At 39.7% G+C, this 17836-nt stretch overlaps 2 protein-coding genes across 5 annotated transcripts; one reads left to right on the plus strand and one right to left on the minus strand.

The window, feature by feature from the left end:
* Positions 1–970: 970 nt before the first annotated feature.
* Positions 971–14730, minus strand: RB195_005824 (uncharacterized protein; the record flags this gene model as incomplete). 3 transcript variants are annotated; one of them, XM_064178574.1, is made up of 35 exons in its annotated part: positions 1092–1378; positions 1450–1509; positions 1565–1624; positions 1948–2025; positions 2200–2254; positions 2476–2573; positions 2743–2864; positions 2941–3059; positions 3114–3224; positions 3516–3681; positions 4128–4234; positions 4329–4467; positions 4989–5100; positions 5188–5348; positions 5454–5606; positions 5921–5994; positions 7284–7381; positions 7489–7603; positions 8525–8623; positions 8719–8816; positions 9316–9472; positions 9604–9739; positions 9896–10056; positions 10127–10312; positions 10375–10467; positions 10519–10689; positions 11355–11491; positions 11556–11602; positions 11671–11813; positions 11889–11969; positions 12465–12584; positions 12654–12740; positions 12836–13012; positions 13336–13350; positions 13447–13575. In XM_064178574.1, the coding sequence occupies 35 exons, from the start codon at positions 13573–13575 to the stop codon at positions 1092–1094; spliced, it is 4152 nt and encodes a 1383-aa protein (XP_064035607.1). The 3 variants fall into 3 exon arrangements, with proteins under 3 accessions (XP_013300022.2, XP_064035607.1, XP_064035608.1); XM_064178573.1 differs by lacking the exons at positions 1092–1378; positions 1450–1509; positions 1565–1624; ... (14 more) ...; positions 13336–13350; positions 13447–13575 and adding exons at positions 7752–7813; positions 13934–14122; positions 14213–14302; positions 14578–14730 and having other exon boundaries at positions 7594–7603; XM_013444568.2 differs by lacking the exons at positions 8525–8623; positions 8719–8816; positions 9316–9472; ... (12 more) ...; positions 13336–13350; positions 13447–13575 and having other exon boundaries at positions 971–1191; positions 1304–1378; positions 7489–7528.
* On the plus strand, positions 14657–16984 carry RB195_005825 (uncharacterized protein; the record flags this gene model as incomplete). Of its 2 annotated transcripts, XM_064178576.1 has the most annotated exons (6): positions 14657–14706; positions 16383–16455; positions 16524–16573; positions 16629–16651; positions 16709–16727; positions 16834–16984. In XM_064178576.1, the coding sequence occupies 6 exons, from the start codon at positions 14657–14659 to the stop codon at positions 16982–16984; spliced, it is 366 nt and encodes a 121-aa protein (XP_064035609.1). The 2 variants fall into 2 exon arrangements, with proteins under 2 accessions (XP_064035609.1, XP_064035610.1); XM_064178575.1 differs by lacking the exons at positions 14657–14706; positions 16629–16651; positions 16709–16727; positions 16834–16984 and adding an exon at positions 15972–16015 and having other exon boundaries at positions 16524–16622.
* Between the last annotated feature and the right edge of the window lie 852 nt (positions 16985–17836).

A 17836-nucleotide genomic window follows, 5' to 3' on the forward strand; every position in this document is an offset into this window, starting at 1 on the left:
TCTTTTCTGTAAACAATTCTTCTCAAGTCATTACACCACTATAAAATATACCAACTCACCAGAATCCATAAAAATTTCGAAGGCTCTCTCTAAATGAGGGTAATGATAGGAAAAGTAAGTTGTGGTCATTACAATTGATCAATTCACTTCGTCACTTTGTTGGAATGAAAATGGATCTACACAACTATATCAGGAATTGCACTACCCTTCAACAGACACATACGAAACCATCCAGAAATAAGAATGAATAACTGTTGCACACACTAACCAGTAATCAGAATAACTAAGAAAAATTCACACAAGTACCCATCCTTTCCACGTTTTGAATGAATGCGTAATGTTTTCCTCTACTCCTTGCTGTTACTGCATTCTATTGTATTTTCAGCGATCATTGTACACATATTCCGGCAACTAACCAATAGAAAAGAACACAAATCAAGGACACGTTTATAACATCAAATTACATCACAGCAACAACTTCATGTATTCATTAAAGCCTTGAGACTCTCGAATAACACTTAAAAATCAGAATTAGATTGTAGGATGAGATTTTACCGCTTTTAGTGGTGCAAAACGTTAACATTGGCAACTAGGTCGAATTAGTTTAAAACAAGACCTCTTAACCTACCGGCGACAACGCAGCTGTTCACTATTGAACTTCCCTTCCGGTTTCTTCTTAAATTCGTCATTTTCCCAGCTTTTTTTGCACTTGTAATTCAAACTCATAAATAAAGTACAATTCGCGGCTTAAAGAAAAATAATCGTATTCACAAACTCAAGGTAATCATTTAAAGAAACGTAAATCGTAATCGTAAATCTTTTGCGAATAACTGATTTCAAGGAACCGTGAATTATACGCAAGTAGTATTAACAAATCACTATGGAAACTATTATTTTACGAGAATTCTAGGAGGAAATGCACAACTGACTTTTCGAGCAGTTGTCAAAAATTTTCTCAATATCACCTTTATCACACTTGTGAATGCTGTTGTAAAACAGGAATGACAGGCAAAATGTGCATTGTCGCCAATGGGCTCATAGATGACAGTGCAATCACAAACAAGAACAACATAACACAAAGTATGGAGACTTTACCAGCGTTGTCCTCTTGCTGGATACGGTCTGTAACCTCCTCCAGCATATCCACCGTAGCCTCCGCCACCTCCACGATTTCCTCTCCATCCGGAATTCCTAATCGGACCACCTCCACCTCCGTTCCACTGCCCTTTACCGCCGCCGTTCCATCTATTTCCACCTCCTCCTCTCCCACCGTAACCATTACCATCTCGCCAAGAAGCCGCACCTCTTTTCCAATTATCGCCACCACCACGACCACCTCTGCTGCCACGCCAACCGTCGCCATTCTCAACAGTACTTCCTTAAATTAGGACTTTGCTCACTTAAGGAAAAATAAAGCAGAGAAAAAACAAATTTCGAATCTTAGCAAACCTTCACTCCTGTAATCCATTTCGCTAGATGAATCGTTGTAGTCTCCGTCGACGGATTCTCCTAAAGCGCACTTCATTTAGCACATAGTCGTTACAAAATGAAGGAATATTCGCACTTTTCACAACATTTTCCCGGAGGAATGAGTTACCACCAAATCCCGCACGATCTGGTCCACCTGTAACATCTGGGAAATAATTATTGATTTCAATAGATAGGTGAAGCAAGGCAATTTCTGAATAAGGCTTCTGCTTCAAAAAAAAAGCAATAAATTGGGGTTAGAATGAGAATTGGCAAAAATGTTGAACTTCAGAAGCAAAGAGCCAAAAATGAACAATTTGGCTTAGTTGAAGTTTAGATAACAACATCACTTTTTAGTTTGTAGTTCGAAGACCGAACCTTTTGTATGATCTGAGGAAAACAAGTTCATGAAGTTGCCAAATTAAAGAAATGAACAAATGAAGAAGATAACAATCACAACTGTTTGAACTTCGAACGTACCATTAAACATGGGTCCTCCGAATGAGCCTCCTCTCCAACCACGTCCACCTCTTGATCCACTATGGTCACCACGCATGCCTTGAACATGAAAGTATAAACACAGCTTTCATTCTACTCGGAAGTTGAATTTCATCGAAAATAAGAGGAAAAAGCACAATACTTGAATGAAGGGTGAAATCACTATACATTTTCAAGACAGCTCACAATTCCTTTGAATTAGATACACTAATAAGTAAGCACCACGAAATTCACCTCCAGGTCCTGATCGCAGACCCCCACGACCTCTTCCAGCAGTAATCGGTTGAACCTAAAAATGATTTTCTTGTTAGTCCCATCACGACTAAAACTGAAGTTGAAAAGAACTAGGAGAACACAAAGCATCTTCTTTAAAAAAAAAATCCATACAATGCATCGGATATGGGCAGCCACTGGTGTGTAGAAGACCAAACACAATAAATCATAGGTTAAGCGAAGGATTACAAATGAAAAGTTGAGAAAATGAACACATAGAGGTTTAATAAAACTTACCAGAGCAGCATCTGTCAAGAGAGCATCCTTCATTGGTCCACCACCTGCGAAGAACTCGCTGGATGATAACTCTCGTAAAAGGGTAGAGAGTTCTCTATCTAAAAAAGTGCAGTGTGATTAACAACTGCGAACTTTTGCAAAGTGACATAGTGGTTTTTTTCTAGGGAACTTATCGAAAGAACTGTTGGAGAAAGAAGACAGTGTCCACATCGATTGAAGTGGAAGCACACCTCTTCAAAGCTGTAGAAAATCATCACATTCTCTGACCTTGTTCAGTCGCTGCCATCAATGATTCTGGATTTATACAACTTCTTATCAGCATCGCTTCTATGCAAGGACGCAGCGCTACAATTGAGGCTGCTAACTCTACGTTCATTTTGAGAGTGATCCTGAAAACCCAACTAAACATAATTCCTTTATGACTAGTTTGCTAACCTATAACGAAATAATTACTGAAATGCTCACATATCATCCAGCCTCACTAAATCTTCTCCAATACATTCAACTTTACGGCAACCAAACATCAGAAGTTGCACACCGGAGATCACAGACAATTGTTTGCATGCAATTACGCGCGTACGGACCTGCGACGACTGCCCAGTTAAAAAAAAATAGCAAAAAATAATGCAGAAAATTACCTTTTCTGAGAAAACAACAAGTGGAGATGGTAACTCAATATTGTCGCCTTGAAATGGCGTCAGAACAGAGCTTTTACTGACAAGAGCACCAGCCTGTTCAAGCGTATATACCTGCAAAAAAGTCCTAGGATGAAAAAAAAAACAACAGAAAAACCGAGGACAATTAGAACGTGCACACATTTCTGGATATTTATGAACCCTCGGAATTGGTATGGTACAAGATTCTCGAGATCACAAGGTATTGCTAGTCCCAAAAGGTTATTACTCTCCGCTCGGAGCAAATAAAGTACAGCAACCACAGTTTACTAATTCAAAATCTGCGCTGGGCTACACATTGTAAATAAATAAGAGCGCTAAGCAAACCATTGCCAACATTTGAAAGGTGCAAGAAATTCAACTCACCTTTCTTTTTCCTCTGTAGTAACAAATGTTTGGATAATAAGCAGTGATCAAAAGTGAAAGCAGCAGATCATAATCGCACTCAGGAGCACAGGAACCATTCGTAAAAAGCTCACCAGCGAACCCACACTGGTTGGTAAGAACATCGATCAATTGAAACTTGGCACCTCTAGAAAAAAAAAAACGAATCAGTGAAGGGGTAATCGGCGTTTGCTTCAAAGCAAGACTTTTACCAATTGGCGCAATCACAGAGTTCTCCACTATGGAAAACTTTAATTCTTATTACAAAATTGAGAGAAATCTTATATGTATATGTATGTATTACATATACATATATATGTATATGTATGTATGTATGTATGTATGTATGTATGTATGTATATATATATATATATATATATATATATATATATATATATATATATATATATATATATATATATATGACGAAGGCAAAAAAGAAGAGAGGAAAAGTCCGTTCCCATTTCATTTCATTTCCAACTTTGCAAGATGGAAACCACTGCTTAGAGCTACTGTACACTATTTTCGACCTGAGCTTAATTAAAAATGAAAAACCATCCATACTTGTATCGCGCGAAAAGAGAAAAAACTTACGCGCTCATCTTTAAAATCGTCTGACTGAGTGAAACTCTATTACAAAGCGATAACTCTGCGTTCGTCCCCATTTCAGTCGCGTGTTGAAAGGCTTGGTTCACCGCAATCTAAAGGTGAATCGTCAAACGATAAACATTAATTAAACAATCGTTTCATCACTTACTGCATAACCAATTCACTCCAAAACCCACTCTTACTCACCAATGCAATATGATCAGACCAGCGATTACCGGCGTATGAACGTTGCGCAGAATTCAGGCGAGTGTGCGTTCTTTCACGTGGTACAAATGGCGATGAAAATGAAGATGCAGCAGCAATTTCGCACATCAACGTACCAATACTAAATTTCTCTTTTGAAAAATGGAGGTTTCCACTTATCTATGATTGTACAATATATATATATATATATATATATATATATATATATATATATATATATAATCGCACACTAAAAGATCAGACACAAAAGTCGGATGCTGCAAGCCAAATCTGAGTGAACTGGACATACAGTACCCATTAAACATGCCAGGGAGAGAATATGATGGATTGAAAGCGGCCATTGAAAATGAAATTTGAATTTTGAATTGAAAGCCTATGGAAAGTTCTAGATTTCTAATTCTAAATTCGTGAATTCGTATATTCATATCTTGAACTCTTCAAAACATTCATAAAACCAACTAAACTGAATGCGCAGCAGTCAGTACACAAGTGGGATTACTGCCGATACACTTCATCAATATGACAGGCTCATTACTCTATCTGAGGTCGGGAACTTATGATGAAAAAATGAAGAGATCTATGGTCGTTTTCGTAAACGTAACCAAACTAGTGCCAAATAAAGTAAGAAGCAGAGATGCTCACCCAAGGGTCACACCTAACACAATTGTTTTGCCGAGGATGGGCTCGATAGGCAAACGCGCGAGGATGCGCCCAAGATCTGTGAGCTCCAAATGCTTATCGAGCGCTCCCATATCTGAACAAAGAAAAGAAGCAGAATCTCCTGATTTCAAAGACTTCATCACTGCAGCTGAGCAATACGAATTCATACAATTATTCTCACTCTGTAAAACGGCTTCGCTCTCGACAACCATGTCGTATGGAGGTGGTTCCAACGCTTTCCCTAAGAAATCACCCACGCTTCCTAATCTTAGCAACTTGATAGTTAGGGCAATTTCGTGAAGAGGTGTACGTAGAATTTCTGCTGTACGATGCTCATCGAGGCTGAAAAGCGGCAATTGTTGATAGCAAAAAAAAACACTATGAAACCAAACCGGATATCCATGAGAATGACATGAAATTGCAAAAAATATTAAGTACACAACGTACGCTTCATAGCGAGCTTTGCTACAAAGATGGAAAGCGAATCCTTTACGAACACGTCCAGCTCGACCTCGTCTTTGCGCTAAATTTGTGCGAGATGCCCATACGGTGGCGAAGTGTACCATATTATTGTTCGAAGTATACATTCGCTCCTTGGCTCTAAAAATTTACAAGACAAAATTACATAACAGTTCAGCACTAGAAATGTTCAGATCCAACTCCCAAAATTAAATAACCGAATAAACTCTACTTTTCTGTAATTTTGATCAACTAAACTCTAACATATTTACACATGAAAGGTGTGCTCTGACATACCACTGAGACGAGAGCTCAATCTCAAACAACTGAATGTGTTTTCTACGTATTTCAACAAGTCAGAAGAAAATTAGTTACATAACTTCACAACAGCACCGCCTTAAAAAGTGAAATACGATTGTAAAGAAAACAAACTGGTAAAAGAGATCTCAACCTACTTGCAGGAATCTATTACAAACACAACGTCATCGATAGTAATACTCGTTTCAGCAATATTGGTCGCTAGAATAATCTGTAAAATGTTCATGTTCATGTTAGTTGTTACAACATTCGATGTTTTATCTTGTCCTGCATAAAGAATATTGAACATCCAAACATTCATGCGATACCGGGAAGTAGGGTGATGAATAGCTTAGAGATGCAATTTGAATGCAAAGGAGGACGCGACCGTAGTAGCAACTCCTCTCACATCACACAACGAAAAAAGTTATTCCTAATTCAAGTGCTGGTTTTTTTAAATGAACTTGTTTCAGTAAGTTCCAAGTTCGACCTTCTTTGAATCTTGGCATCGTAGAGTTTGATTGTGTACTACTTTCTTAAGCTGAACCAAGATTGTTATTGATCTTCATTCTGGCTAACGTTTCGGCGTCGTCGCCTTCTTCAGAGCCTGGAAAAATCAAAGACACGTTGCTTTTAAATAATCTGTTTGCTAAATCATATCTTGTTGGATGACGAGGCGTTTGAGGGAGTAGATTACACGTGTCTTTGATTTTTCCAGGCTCTGAAGAAGGCGACGACGCCGAAACGTTAGCCAGAATAAAGATCAATAACAATCTTGGTTCAGCTTAAGAAAGTAGTACACAATCAAACTTGTTTCATTTATGACGGTCGGCAGAAGGGAACTTGGTAACATTATAGATGGAAATCAAAGTTTTTTTTGAAGCTCCATTAACGTCGCGCCTTTCCCAAAAAGCGAAGTTGCACATGAACAACTCCAGAGTTACAAGTTGTCTTTAATAACTTTAAAAACCATTGAGAGTAATTGTCAGCTTCACGATTTACTAAGATTGCAATAGTTTTTGTACATAAGAACAGAGTGTTGCCACCTGTCAGCTATAAAAGACAAGTGGCAACACTGTTCTTATGTACAGCAACTATTCTAATCTTAGTAAATCCTGAAGTTAACAATTAACTTCAATAGTTTCTAAAGTTATTAAAGACAACTTGTAACTCTGGAGTTGTTCATGTGCAACTTCGCTTTTGGGAAAGGGAAAAAAACCACTTTGATCTGCTTGCATGTCCACACGCAGCCATCTGCGCTTGAGTGACTGACTTACATCCAGGTTCCCGCAGTGCTTCGCAGTGAGCACGACTTTGTACTCATGATATAATGATCGTAAGCACTATATAGAGGAGCAGCATTAGACCAAACAAATTAGTTCGAAGAATGAACTAGTTTGGAGAAGAACTACGAAAGCCATTATAAGCCAGTAATATCAAGATTAAGGTCTGTTTTAACGAAAGAAGAACGCGAAATTATTTTTGATTTCAAGTAAAAATCTGCATTAAAATGAGCGATACCTTCCTCATATTGTCACCATAATGATCGAACACTTTGCGCTGTTCAGCTCCAGTCAGTTGCGAGTGAAGCGGTAAGATCACATACTTGGACGAGTTCGCTAAAACAAGTACGACTAAACTAAAAAGCCAGAAACAAGGTGCAAACGCAACAAACAAGCAAAGTGCAACTACTCATAATAATGATTAATATAAAAAATAAACTTACAAAACTCAACATGTGTGTTTAAGAAGTTCATAACTAGCATAATTTCATTCCACCCAGGTAGAAAAACCAGCACGGATCCAGGTTCTGCTTGCGCAGCAACATCAGTTAAAATCGCCTGAAAATTTTTACGTTTGGAACAATTCACGACAATTGACAATTGAAGTACAAACGACACAAATAAACTTGAAGCTTGTTCAAACACTGTATCAGAATAGCATTCTAATTTACTTTTCATATAAATCGACAGGCTTTGCATCACTTACCTATCCAACAAATAGCCAGGGCCTACGAACAACTGTTGTAAGAATTTACGGGCGCCGAGATGCTGAAATCAGATGGAATGGCTGATACTCCTGCACATAATTACTAGAGAACGACTGTTCAACATCTTGTTCGAAGTTCTTGGCGTCCGCCCAGACAACAACAACTCGAACTGTTCATAGGGAGTTTGTCTGAATCAATTTGCGATTAGCTATCTAATATCGATAGCGAATCAATTGCACCAGCCATTCCATCGTCATCATTATTTTTTATGGTACAGATAAACTTATGGATGTTAACGAACACCAATGTCATAAATATTAAGAAAGACTGGTCTCACCTGCCCCAACACTGACTCAATAACATGAAGTTAATCCAAACGTTTGGAAAAAACCGCATAATTGATGAGAAAGGTATGAAATACTTTTGCAAATACCCAAAGTCAGGAACTATTTCTTCACTGCGATCAAATACATATGTTGCTTTAAATCATTCATCATTTCTCGAAGTCTGGGAAAAGAGCTGTGCATGACGGCCTCGACGTTGAAGAGCCAAGCCTTTTCCCTTCACGTCCAATGTAAAGATTCTTTCTCGGAAACAGTGTTCAATCACTCCAAGTTGGTAACGAAATGACAAACTGTCTGTAACCGTACACCACACAACTCTTTAGATCTATCCCATAGAATGCCTAATCTCATGGACACAACATTTTTCCGCTCACCATAAAAATACAAGCTAATAAAGGAAAGAACAAACTGCAAGAAAAAAATCTAACCTCAATCACTCCTAATGGAATTTCCTTCTCACTGATGTTAGCCATAGCTTTTTGCAGGGTTGGATTCACATCTCCAGTTAATATATTCAAATTTCTGTCCTGAAAACGCATCATTTCCCACTATAAAAAATTCTTTAAAAAAACGATGTATACAAAGAACACATATTCAAAACAATCTCCAAGACTACAAATACCTTTTCCTCTGCTTCTACATCAGCGTCTTCCTTTCGCCTCTTTTCCGGAGCAGGTGGCATGTATTTAAGCATTTGTATGATATCTTCGAGAAAGAAGTCTGTGAATAACAATGGAAATAATGATAAAATAATATTATTATAATAATATAATGACAATAATGTAATATAATAATATAATGGTACAATAACAATAATAACAAACAAATAGGAAAGTTACAAACTGACAATTGGCATATGAACTGTTTTCGTTAACTCCTAATACTTCAAACAAACAATCATATTTGACGTTCATATGAGCACACGGGTCTTTTTTTGCTAAATTTCACTTAAAACCGTGATCACTTCCTGATGTCAAGTAAGATTTGACTATAGGATAGTTGAAAAGCTTGAAAAATACATACAATACATGAAATGACAATGTATACTACATACTATGCCATTTGAAGTCACACTCACGTCAACAGTCATGCTAAGAGCAGTAAGAAAAAACCGGAGTCCGAATCTGATAAGCCACGTTTAAACCAAATTTTTGTTTAGTATTCACTATCGCGTACTTTTTTTTAAATGTTTTAAACTAGTTATAAAACCCAGTCTTACGCTGAACTGGGAACGTTCTTCCATGCATTTCGATCACTGGACAGTTGCCAAAGTAATCAATGAACATTTCCGTGTCGATCGTCGCAGACATCAATATAATACGGAGATCGCGGTATTCACGAAGCATCTCTTTCAGTACTATGAGGATGAAATCAGTCTGAAAAAAAATAATTAGTGAGACATATTCAACCGAATCGGACACCTGCTGTAGAGAGAGAGAGAGGAGAGAGAGAGATGCTGATCCAAGGTGGCTTACTAACGTATAGCCGAGTAATTAAAACAACTTACGTTCACATCTCTTTCATGAATTTCGTCAATAATTATGTGCGAAATACCACGTAGACCGCTTTCCATTTTCCTTAGCAATACCCCAACTGTACAGAACAAAATAGCCCCGTAAGGACGAGGTGAAACTCCGTCGAACCTTAATTTACAGATTAACTGTAATGTTTGACATTGAAATGCAATCCGCCATGGCTGTAACAGAATAAATATCAAAAGAAAGTGGTTCTGCATAGCAATTTAGCACCAGCAAATGTTCTTCGAAAAAAAAAGGGGGGGGGGGGGGTGGGAAACCAACCTCACACCGTATCCAACTGACTCCCCCAGCTCCTCTCCCATTTCAGCAGCCACTCTTTCAGCTAATGAAATCGCAGAGATACGTCGAGGTTGGGATACAAAAGCATTAAACTCCGCCCCTCTATTGGACTGCACAAATGATTGTTGCAAATATTGCACCACCTGCAAAGAAAGTGATAGAACTGAGCAGAGCTAAGCATGAAAAAAAGGTCCACGGTGACTCTACTAGTACCTGTGTGCTTTTCCCACAACCAGTTTCTCCTTTGATGAGTGTCACCTGATTATCTCTTACAGTACGTAGAATTTCATCTTTGAACTGCAACACCGGCAACTCTGCTCGAGTTCTGGCCAGGCTAGGGTCATGCCGTTTGGAATCCTCCATTTCCTTCAACTTAGCACTGATTTCCGGCAGAGACATCTGTAATCCATTCATCTGCTTTCTAGAAATAGTAAGATTGCGGAAGCTATTGAAAAGCTTACAAAGGCCAATGGTGGTTCGTCTATGTTACTTGCACGCCACGGATTCCAATTCTGCATTGGAGGCGCCCACGAAATATTTCCAGGTGGCATAATCTGTAATTCGGAAGGGTTTCCGTCGTACGTACAAAGCAAAGTAAATGTTACCTGTGACTCTGGAAACTCTTCTAACTTGTAGTTTGTAAGGAGAGACTTCGGCGTATCTGTTGTTGGCTTGTCCTCTGGTCCTAACGCAACCGGCTCAACGCCGCAACTAGTTACATATGCTCTTACTCTTTCAGCGAGTTCATCTGGGATTGTTACTGGAATCTCAGGAAGCTGAAACAGCTAGGAACTGGAAAAGGCCTAATGAGATGTCTTTGCGCCTGTTGTACTCGAAGGCCTTTGTCGCGCTCTGAGTGCAGGTCGAGTACCACGAAATATCTCAGTAATAGCATAATTCGATCCTAGCGCGGCAGAGGGACCCCACCCAACTACCTTAGCACCGAACATTCGGTATTCACTGCATAAAAAGGTGTAAAAATGAAATAAAGAAGAGAAACTCGCCAGTTTAGACTGGATTACGGAGAAGTTTATGGGATAAAGTGAATGAAAAAATGCAAATGTCAAATGCGCATATGCAAACCAGATAGGGGATCAAGAAGAGGCCCAGGAAGCTAGACTAAACATTTGAATTGAGGTTTGTGTTGCATGCACCATCACCTCTTACTGGTTCACGGTACCAAAGAAATACAGTGCTCCACTACGATTAAGTTTAAATTTCTCACCCTCAAGATATAGGTGAAGATGAGCCTAGAACTTACTAAAACTTATGAGTGGTATATTTTCATGGTCACGCTAACGTGCGTCACTCCTTACGGTGAACCACGCAGCACAACAACAGCATCCTAATACACCTCCCGCCAGCGATCCTTGGATGACGCGTTACAATTCTTTTTGTCTCGAGTATACACTGTTACATTAGATCACGTTGGAAAGCTCACCGTGGCTGCCGTTGTCTTCTTCCGTTCACCCTTGAACTCAGCCAAAATTCCCAGATGGAACAGCTGTCGGACAATACCCATCGAACAGCCTGCTTCGGCTACTTTTTTCGATGATCCTTGTCCTCTCCCCGATATTTCTAAAATAATAATCTAGAATGATAAAAGATAGTAGAAATTATTCATATGGCACAAAAAACATACGTTTGCGAAGCTGGGGAACGAATATAGATGCCTCAGCAACGTATGTTCTAAAGCATAAGAAGTAAGACAGAAATTAATTGCAAAGAAGTGTAAGAAGTACAAAACAAGGAAATACCTGCAATTATTTGCCTCTTTCAAATGAGTATTGTAGCCAATGCTAGGTTGACGCATCTTCTGCAGGAATTCATTCAGTGCCTGCTTACTATTCTCCATAGTCCACCCGCCATGAATTTCAGCTTTTAAATTCACAGATTCAGACTTGAAAAAGTGAAAGTAAGAAAGGAAAATGATACAACACAAGATATCACACTTGCTTCCAATGCATATCCTCACCTGCGCAATTTCTTCAGCCTTCTGGGTAACATAAACGTCATGGGCAGTGGGTGGGGCTCTGTTCCATGGCGCTGCGCTTCCCTAGAAATATTCGACTACGTTAATCCACATAAATGGAGACATTGCAAACTCGGGAGAAAATAAAGATTCACAAAAAAGTAGGAAGAGGCGCAGAGGGGAAGAAGGTTGTCAGCTACGAATGAACTTCTCTCTCAATATTCAAAAAGAATGGCCTAGACTCGACAACACTAAAAAAAACTTGTAGTATTACAATAGTAACTAAAAAGAATTCCTTTATGAGAAGATATAGAAGAAGATAGGATCCAACCATATATAACTTCATATATATTTTGTGTGGGGAACATTTCGCGACATATATATATATATATATATATATATATATATATATATATATATATATATATATATATATATATATCGCGAAATGTTCCCCTCACAAAACTGTAATGATATATACAAAACTAAATGGTTGTTCGAACCCTAGTGAGCCAGAAGATCTCAATCTATCAAATAATGGAAGAATCGCTCTATTGAACACCATTAACTCCAACATACTCCAAGCTGCTGCTCTGCGCTTGCGTTTCCGCCAGTTGGTTCACTCTTGAAGAACGATCCGCGCTCAGAGCCAAATTCATTATCATCAGGTGTTGTAGTTGTGGCTTGTAACGATGATGCCTATATGATTGAAAAGCAGATAATTAAAACGAAGACAACAACTGGAAAAGGAACAGCAGTTAAACTCACCTCAAGTGCTGGAACTTCAGAAGCTTTCAGCAGACCTTGGCGAACAAGGTAGTTGCAGAAGTCCATCGCTGCATTTGTTCCTGCATCCTGTAACGTCAGGGCGTTCTTATCTAACTTTAAGAATTTATTGTTCAGAAATATGTATACATGCACCAACACCAAAGAATTTAATTCTCGTATACCTTCTTATTCAATGAATTCCCAAGTCCAACGTAACTATGGCCGGGCACACGAAGTTCGCATCTGAAGCGTTGTGTTCCTCCGCGAGTAACAGCATTGATGGTGTACTGTGGCGCGCCGATCTTATTCTTTCCCAGCCAACCATACAGGAAACCCTTGAGATCTTTAGTCTCCATTACCTATAATATCATCCAATATTCCCCCTCTACAACCTAAAAGTCACCATTTTTCCCGAAACACAATAAAAGTGGTCGTCCAGAACTCGTACCACGACAGACTTGTACTACGGATGCACGTTTCAGCTCTCGACATATGAAAATACGAATAGTAAAGAACACGTTCTTCAGATATTTAGAATACAGGAAGTCTGTGGAATAAACACTTTGCGGCAACATTGTCAAACACAAGCGTATAAAAGTCGGAGTATTATGAAAGTTAGGCTGCCCGCAGAGTCACAGCCGCGCGGCGAGAATGGTATCGATGCGCACGAGAAACAACTCACCTCTAGTAGCGTCTTCTCGATAAGTTATAAAAGGCGAGCTGGGCGGAAGTGGATGGCGTGGAATATAATGTTATGTGTTCAACTACACAAACACAACGCGCAGGCACTTACGACATGATAAAATAATATTTTCCGATTTTGATTTCCATCGCATTCATATCTTCCTCTGCTTGTGAGGTGAGTATTATTTCTCGACATTTCTCTCGCTAATTTGTTAGCTTGTTTGTCTCTTGCATGCATTCTATATACGTTTGCATAAAAGCTTCTTATCTATGGATTTTCCTCAAATATACGTTATGTCCTCTAATGCGTGCTATGATATGCAATATGGTAACTTCATCGTTCTTCTTCTTCTTTACGTCTTTTCTCACATCACATCATCATTTATAATAAAAAGAGGAATAAAGCGTTGTCAGCTCAACACCAATCTAATTCCGGAAAATAATACACTAGTATTAATTTTCATTGATCACTGAAGTGGAGCGAAGCGATTACCACAGAAAGTCTGAAGTCCGGCTTTAGCCGGACTTCAGACTGGTTATTTTTATAACTTATTAGGTATTTACAGATGATATATTATCAGCGGTTACAAACGTACTTTGTCACAAACATGATGACCAGTATCAATATAAAAATCATCCTTGTTTTCTTTCTGACAATGTGCTGCTAATTCTAACCGGGTATTAAAAGTTGAGTCACAGCCTGGGCGTTCGATGAAATATCGGTTTATTCCCGAATTTGCTTCGCTAGTTGCTGATGTTGTTGCAGCATTGTTTTCATGCACATTCTAAAGAAACGCGAAAAATAGTGCAATTTTCACTAGATGGGAAAAATTTGCCGCCTTATGCTTTCTCATAATATATGCAGAGAAGAATACCTTTCCGCATTTATCACACTCCCGCTCTTCTGCGTATATGGCCTTTTTCATAGCGTTTTTAACTTCTCGCACTTGATCTTCTGGGCATTTCTGGATATCGCGCAAGTGCTTGTAGAAGTCCAAAATTAAAGGCACCACCCTACGAATCTGAGGTGGTACGGGGTATTTCAAGTGGAGTATTCGTATACGGGATCGTAGATTATGGAGGGGGGGGGGTGATTCCGTCCATTTCTTCCTAATAGCCGTATCTCGTATAGCCTTATCTTCCGGGCCGTTTTTTACGGCAATTAGGAAGAAATGAACGGAATCATCCCCTCTCCATAATCTACTATCCCGTATTCGAATACTCCACCTGAAATCCGTACCACCTCAGATTCGTGTAGTGATGCCTTTAAAAATGGTCCTTTGCCGCAGATAGAGCATGGAGCGGAAGTGGAGGTTTGGATGGCGAAGCATACTGAGAACTCCTTCACTTTAAAGTCGTTAGATGAAGGGTAAAGAAAAACTGAGCATAGCATACTGATACTGAGTATACTGAGCAGAGGCTATGAAGAATTTCTATTAACTCTAACTGGACAAAAAGCAGTCTACTTATGTACGACTGAGATGACCTTCTAGAACATTCTACGAGATGGCCTCTGGGTGGAAGTCCATTATGTCCACTATATATGAGTAAGGCAGCCTTCTAGAACATTCCAATTATTTGTGTGGTTTGTATGTTGTGTTCCTAACATAAGTATGCTTCTGTTCGTATGTTGTAACATATGTAACATAATTATTTTCCAACTTTCCAACATTTAACGTCACCTAAAGGCATCACTCCACGAATCTGAGGTGGTACGGACTTCAGGTGGAGTATTCCGGAAGATACGACTTCAGGCGTTCTGGCGCACTATTTTCTACAAGGAGTTCTACTGGAGCGCGCCAGCCTTGTGCGGCGCCGCATCTTCCGGGCCGTTTTTTACGGCAATTAGGAAGAAATGGACGGAATCACCCCTCTCTCCATAGTCTCCCATCCCGTATACGAGTGCTCCACCTGAAATCTGCACCACCTCAGATTCGTGAGGTGATGCCTTTAAAGGCAGCATACCACAAATCTGAGGTGGTGCAGATTTCAGGTGGAGTATTCGTATACGGGATGGGAGACTACGAAGAAGGAGGTTATTCCGTCCATTTCTTGCTAATTGCCGTAGAAAACGGCCCGGAAGATGCGGCGCCGCACAAGGCTGGCGCGCTCCAGTAGAACTCCTTGTACAAAATGGTGCGCCAAAACGAATGAAGCCGTATCTTCCGGGCCGTTTTTTACGACAATTAGGAAGAAATGGACGGAATCACCCCTCTCTCCATAGTCTCCCATCCCGTATACGAGTACTCCACCTGAAATCCGTACCACCTCAGATTCGTGAGGTGATGCCTTTAAGTAGTCGAGGACGCGGCTGTTTCAAGCAACATGACAATCTCGTTCTCCAGCGAGAGGATCACATGAGCCGCTTAGGCGCACCGCGACCGCGCCGCTCCAACAAGTGTCATGAGTTGCGGGTATGGATACCGGCACTTTGCACGTGTCAAGTTATAGGGGCCCATCCTATTCTTGATGTGTTACGGGGAGTTTAAACGTATATTATAAATATTTATTGTTACATGTTTAAGACATCAAAAGTGGGGAGGGGGAAAGAGGGGCTCGCACCAGCCGGGTGGCATGACCGAGAAGACGAGACTGCTGTCTCGTTCGCGGACTGCCTCTGACAACACCTGATGTATGTCAGTAGTCAGCAGCTGCATCCCGACATCTCCATTCCTTCGGTAAGCTCGCCCTCGAGCTGTAAGACACGATATAGAGAACTAGTTGTTTTGATGAGTTTTATGACGGCATTTCGTAAATAGTCGTATTTGACGTAGTAGACATAGGTAAACATGGTCTTTAAATGAGGTAATGAGCTGACAAGCTCCAGTATCAGATAGAAGTGGTGAAGTAATGGGTTGGTCCTACGCAATAGCGAGGGACATAGAAGTGAGTGAAATGCTTTATATTAATTATCTTCATTGTTTTTTTTTACTGTTACTGTGTAAAAGAAAACAAGGGTTATGTAGAAATGATTTATATTTCTTTTTGTTTTTAATAGGAGGCTTTCGAAGCACCGCTTTGAACGCTGAGGGAGGAACGTGATAGGTTGATCCAAGAAAGAAAGGTGTTCGAAGACCTATTTAATGAATCAGAGAGAAGAAACCGTACTCTAGGAGTGGTGAGTTGCTGATAGCAAAATAAAAGTTCTTTGTATGTTAGTTCTTTCTCTTTGTTTTTTTTTTTCAGCGATTAATGCGTGTAGCCGATGACCTACACGCATTACGGCGAATTATGCCGTTAGCGGCAAAAGAAAAAAATTCAGTCGTGTTAGCGACTGGACGATAGTGAAAGAGGAGGCTATCCTCTCGTATTTGGTAAGGTAGGATGTGGAGAGGACGATGATGGAGATCCAGAATGTTCGCACTGTTAAGGTAACAGTGATAATAAAAGGTATGGATATGATGAAGACCTGTGAGTTTGTTTGCTTTCTTGTTTAATTGTGATTTCCCCCTTTTTTCACTATTGATTATCGATTGTTATTGGGTTTTGTTTCCAGGCATTCTGGTCAATACGAAGCTGAGGGACTACAGATGTTGGGCAAAAAAACTGAAGACCAGTTGCCTTGGGGTGACAAGGACGATGTGTCCCTCTCGTTTGGTGACCTGTGGCTAACCACAGTGAAAGGGCGAAAGTGCCTAGTGATTTGAGGAAAATGTTCCTCAGGAGTACAATTAAATCGGCAGTATTTTGCGGGTTCTCTAATGTTGAAGAATTACGCGCAGAATTGAAAGAGAAAGGTTGCCGATGCCCAATATGACAAGTTGTAGCTTAACAAAACTTCTTTTTTTTTTTTGTTTTTTGTCGGTTATTTGTTTGATGAATAAAGTTTGTTAACAAATAGTGTGTTGTTTGCATCGCATAAGATTGGGGGGTACGGTGGTGTATTAAGTAGTGAGATATCTTTTTAAGGGAAAGTACCTACATGTAGTTGCATCATCCATTGCGCGCGTCTGTTCCAATGCGGAGGCGAAACTTGGAGGGGCTGTTGCAGTGCTCATCTTTGATTGATTACTGGTGCCTCCTAAGGTCAAAATAAGAACAGCTGCACGTTTGTACGCATTAATTTTGGTTGTACGTCCGTTGTAAATTGAGGGCAGCTGCACAATTGCTAGCTTTCCTTTGGATTTATATCCGTGCCTACTCGGTGTAATAAGTGTGATTTTCGCGGAGCAACCTGGTGTGTAAGGTTGGCGCAGAGAGATTAGCCAATTCTAATGCGTCTTCAATCTCTGTTTATTGCTCTCGCAGTGCTCAAGTGCGGAGATATTTACGGGTACCGTATTTTGATTGGCCGGCCTTTTGCGAACAAGTCCAGAAGAGGGAATATAAGCTATGAGAACAAATTAAACAGATAACAATTAATAAATTGCTATCTGAAAACAATAGATAATGCTATATTATCTATTTTCGCGCGTATATGACCTAGACTATCATATAAACTTAGACTTACAGTTTGAAGACATGTGAGCAGTTATATATATATATATATATATATATAT

This window comes from Necator americanus, chromosome I (assembly GCF_031761385.1).
Source record: "Necator americanus strain Aroian chromosome I, whole genome shotgun sequence".
Taxonomy (NCBI): Eukaryota; Metazoa; Nematoda; class Chromadorea; order Rhabditida; family Ancylostomatidae; genus Necator; species Necator americanus.